At 41.4% G+C, this 4,711-nt stretch overlaps 1 protein-coding gene across 1 annotated transcript in view; it reads right to left on the bottom strand.

Annotated features, from left to right (window-relative positions):
* Nucleotides 1-914: 914 nt before the first annotated feature.
* Nucleotides 915-4,711, bottom strand: part of LOC128610759 (uncharacterized) — a 13,812-nt gene continuing 10,015 nt past the window's right edge. The window contains exons 4-6 of the mRNA XM_053630176.1: nt 2,515-2,765; nt 1,709-2,371; nt 915-983 (exon numbers count right to left, since the gene is read on the bottom strand). Coding sequence (XP_053486151.1) covers nt 915-983; nt 1,709-2,371; nt 2,515-2,765 — 983 coding nt within the window. The remainder of the gene's footprint in view (nt 984-1,708; nt 2,372-2,514; nt 2,766-4,711) is intronic.

Here is a 4,711-nt window from a genome sequence, read left to right as displayed (position 1 = left end):
TGTCAGCATCTCCCCCCAGTGTTCCAGAAACACCAAATATCCCTTTCCCATTGAGATATCTTTTAAAGAAATTGGAATTTGACATGTAGTTTGTCACATGTGATAACGGTGATAAAGTTAACTGGTGCTTCATCTCCAGAAATTGTTGCAGTCCATCACCCCACCGTTTTCTTTTCTCCAACATTCCACTGGCCTGGAAATCCACTGGAATTATTGCATGGTACATGTGTTGATCTTCTTCACTAACATCTATTCCCTGAGCACTAAGAGATCTCTCGATCATGTACTCTCTGCCTTTGGTCATCTGAATTGCCTTCAATGCATTCTCAACAAACACTGGCAGCTGATTTTCCAGGTATTTCTCTAAGAAAGAAGGGATTACAAGAGTGTCGTCTCCTTCTTTTGAACTGCATTGTTTAGAATATTTAATCTTTGTTTTCAGCTGGCTAACAGTGGCTTCAACAAGCAAATTTTCAGACAAGATCTCACAAGCGTTTCCATTCTCAAGGAGCAACATGTTGATGTTTTGGTCAGTTTTTGCCTTTTTTTCTCCAAACTGAATGGCTTTTCTAGTTTCTGACTGATATATATAACAGTTGAATGCCACTTTCTGTTCCATCCCCATCTCGAGAACACTGAGCAGGTCATACTGTTGTTCTATTCCTGTTTTGGCCATGATGGTCTTCCATGCCTCATTTTCCATAGTGACACGTTGCTTTTCTCCTTCATCATTAATAGAGAGCTTCAAATTTTCAAAATCTTCCTTTGAGTAAAAGCCTAATTCGGTTCCTGGCAACAAAATTTCCAGTGGTGAAAACGTATCACTTTTTTCTGAACCAATCATTGCTAGCAGGGCAGCTGTGTGAAAATTCTGGACTCTTGTTGTCCACATGGTCTCTCCAGTGTCTTCTATCTCAATTGGTCGACATGCAGATATCATGGCCCAGATGCTTGCTAGGACTTGCTCCAAATGCTGGAGGCCACTGGACTCATGGGACAGAAATGTTATTTGAACTCCATTATCCAAGGTCATGTAGTCAACCTCGTCCACAACGACCAGCTCAAACCTCCTGTCTCCTCGAGTTGTTTTCTTCTCAAACTCTTGTTTCAGTGTATCTGCTGCAAAAGTCCCAACAGTACTGTAAATTATTTGTTGTTTGTACGCTTCCTGAGTCAGTTCCTCTTGTTTTTCAGATGAGACATCATTCAGCATTGGAGGAACAGCAGATGACGTTATGCCAAACATGTTGTACAGTCCACTCCATTCCTCTAAATCACGACAGGCGAGGACCGGGGAGCTCGTCACAATGTCCACCTTTACACCACGAATGGCATGGATTGCAGCAAGCATGGCTAAAATACAAGATTTCCCTTCACCTGTCCCAATTTCAAGTAGACAACCTGTATTAGTTTTTGATTTTGGAAGCAGGAAAACAACCAAGGTTGCAAGTTGAGTTAATCTGGGAAGATATCCTTCAATGACTATTTCCTTTTTACCCCTCTGAATAGTGACAGCAGAGCATATCTTTACTGCGACTGACATTTCCACTAGAACATGTTTGAGAACTTGTCTATCTGGGTTGTTAAAATCCAGTTCTCTAATCATTTTCTTTACATTCTGGATGTTTTTTTCACTGAGACTAGCTGTTTTGTATTTTGGAAGCTCCATTTCCAGATACCCCAGAACGTCCTCTAGTATTATCAGTACATTCTCTGGGTAGTTGGCTTTACGCATTTCACTAATAACAGTATCAGCATTTTTGTGTCTCTCTTTGTCAACATAGCTTTTTAACCCTCTGAGGGGATCAGCTGAACCTAAAGCAGTAAAGACGCTCCCATACTCCAGCTTGTATGTCTGTGCAATGTGAAGTATTGACTGCACTTGTTCTTTGTCTTTGCCAAAATGATTCCTCATGAAATCTGTTACTTCTGGCAGTTTCCATGTGTTGTTGAATGCAATCTGACACAGAATTTCTTTACTCTGTGTAGACAGTTGCATATCAGTTTGAAGAATGCTCTGTAAAAGATTAAACGCAAGCGATGGATGATCATCTTGCAACAGTTCAAGCAGATCCAAGAGGAAGTCCCGTTCGTGTTTTTGTGTGTGGTCTTCTTCATTCTCCTCAAGAACTAAACGCATTACTGCCTCAAGTACTGACAGTCTATCATGTAGAGGCAGAGTCTCATAACCAACTGCAGTGTTGAAAGAAAACACACAGCTACTGGACAGATTATGTTTCTTACAGAACTCCACCATTAACTCATTTTGCAGAGTTTTCATTCTGTCTGCTAATGTCTCCTCTGAGTCTTCATCTTCAGTGATTTGATATTCAAACAAGAGTTCCATGAATTTCTTCTCTATTTCTGGAACCTATAGAAAAACAAATAATAACATTACATAATGGCCCTCAGCTGAAGCATAACATATAGAATTGTTGAATATAATATTTAACTTAGAACAAGACCTGAGAATGGCGATTGAAATTTCTATTACCTACGAGTTAAAGCCGTTACCTCATCTATTTCAATTTCAGCGTCCAGTGGCTGTTGCATTATATGAGTTTGGTGGTGGACCTCATGGCCTCTCAGCCTCTGTCTCTGCTTCAGTGTCTCTGTGGCTTGTGAAAGTTTCTTAGCAGTGAGCTCACTTTCCCTTTTAATCTGTTCCTCAATTCTTCTTTCACGTTCAAGCTGGGCCTGACGTCGCTGCTCTTCTTCTCGCCTGCGTCGCTCCTCTTCTTCTCGGGCATCATCTTCAATTTTTCCTGTTTATGGTGGGAAAAAAACCCCACACTTATCAGTACTTGCCTAACCGCAGAATATACAAAAAAAAAATTGCAAGACAAGCATGTTTTAAAGTAAAGACACCTTCAGCTGTGACTAATCACCACCTGCAATATGTAGAGAAGCTGCAAAGTCAGCCAGATTTAAATCAAGACTCCAGACTAACACCACACCGTCATCCTGGGGACGGTAAAAAAAAGTTACGGGATGTAAATACGGGATGGAAAATCTGTTTTGGGACACATTGGTGAGAATATTGTGCTGTGTGTTTACACTTAATGCCTGTAAAACATATACAATAACAGGTGAATGAATCTTAGTTTGTGGTAAGGAAGATGGGATTTTTTTAGCCTGCTACCCATGGCAGTCAGCTGCAAATCAAATATCACAGTCTCCTCTGATTCCCACGGCAATGGTAGATGTGTGGGAAAACTGCACCACAGAGTTTTATATGGGTTTTATATGAGAATTATATGGGAATCACATTTTCAGCCTCCCAGAGAGTCCGAGGCCTAGAAGTCTATGTCCGGTTTCTGGAATGGAGACTCCACCTGCCCTAGGATTCATGAGAAACAATGTAAGTGCCTCTCAGGTGCTTTACTCTTGAACAGCTTTGTGAGGTCATGAGAGTATGCTAATTCAACGTACATGTTTTGTGGATTTGAAGAATGCCGATCATCGTGTGCCTCAACATTTGTGGTTGAAGGGGTATATTGGTTACTACTTCCTCCCTGTATGAGAGCAGCAAGAGTTGTGACCACATTCTTGGTATTAGGTCACAATCGTTTAAGGTGAATATAGTCAAGTGTGTCATGACGCAGCCAAGGTTGGCGAGGTGTCCAATCTTGAGGGCTAGAGGTAACACACTTATTTATGAATGATGATATTATTATCTTGGCACCATCTAAACTAATTCATGCACTGCCTGTTTCACTCCTGACTGTTAAGTGACTGGGATAAAAATCTAAAATTCCCTGTCTGAGGCAATGGTTGACTCCCCAACAAGAGTGGGATGCTCCCCTCACCTGCCCCTTGTGGAGGGGTTTAAGAATATTGGGCTTTCTGCATACCAGTCAGTCTATTTCCTTAACCTTGCCTATGCTCATGAGTGGTAAGTACTGGCTGAAAGAATACGGTTGCAGATACAGGCAGTGGAAATGAAGTTCTTTACAGGGCTGATGGGCTTACTCTTCATGATAAGGTGAGAAGCTTGACAGTCTGGGAGTTTGAAGTAGAGCGACTGCTTCTCTTAAAGGAGTCATAACATGATGTTTAATGTTTTCCTACTGTTTGGGAGTGTAATGTATCTGTTTATGCATGCATAAGCTCTGCAATGTCCCAAAACTCATATTTTCCCCTAAAGGGATTTATTCTATCTAACAGAGAACACCGCTCCAGACCCGCCAAAAACGTATTGTTCAAAGTCCAGAGTTACTTCCGTATTTTCTCTACACAGCATGCACTATCAGCATAATCCCACCCAAAGGCAGCCACGAAGAAAGACGGCGAGGCTTCAGTGAATTCAGGCACCATTTCATGGAGACTCCATGTGTTTCCGTCCAAAAGCAAAACCCCTTTGTTTAGCCTTCCAAAAACTGACCTAATTAGGAATCAGTGGTTACTGTTTATTTATAACGCCGATCCTGACCAGTACGACCCAAATGTTTGCTTGTGCACAGCGCATTTTATGGAGGACAGCTTCCTGAACCTGCGCAAGTACAACACAGGCTATACACGAAGGCTCCTCCTGAAAAGTGAGGTGATTCCCACTTTGCTAGTACAATATTGTTCTGATAAATCAGAAAGACCAGTTAGTATGTTTGATTATTTTATGAAGTATCTGCTATTGACTGTCCAAATGCGGAGTTTTGTGTTGTGGCTCAGTCGAAGACCTCTACTAACATGCTAGCTAAAGTTTGCTAAGTTG

The sequence above is a fragment of the Ictalurus furcatus genome, chromosome 7 (genome assembly GCF_023375685.1).
Source record: "Ictalurus furcatus strain D&B chromosome 7, Billie_1.0, whole genome shotgun sequence".
Classification (NCBI taxonomy): Eukaryota; Metazoa; Chordata; class Actinopteri; order Siluriformes; family Ictaluridae; genus Ictalurus; species Ictalurus furcatus.
Note: the sequence above shows the minus strand (reverse complement) of the source record. Positions and strands in the feature narration are given on the sequence as shown.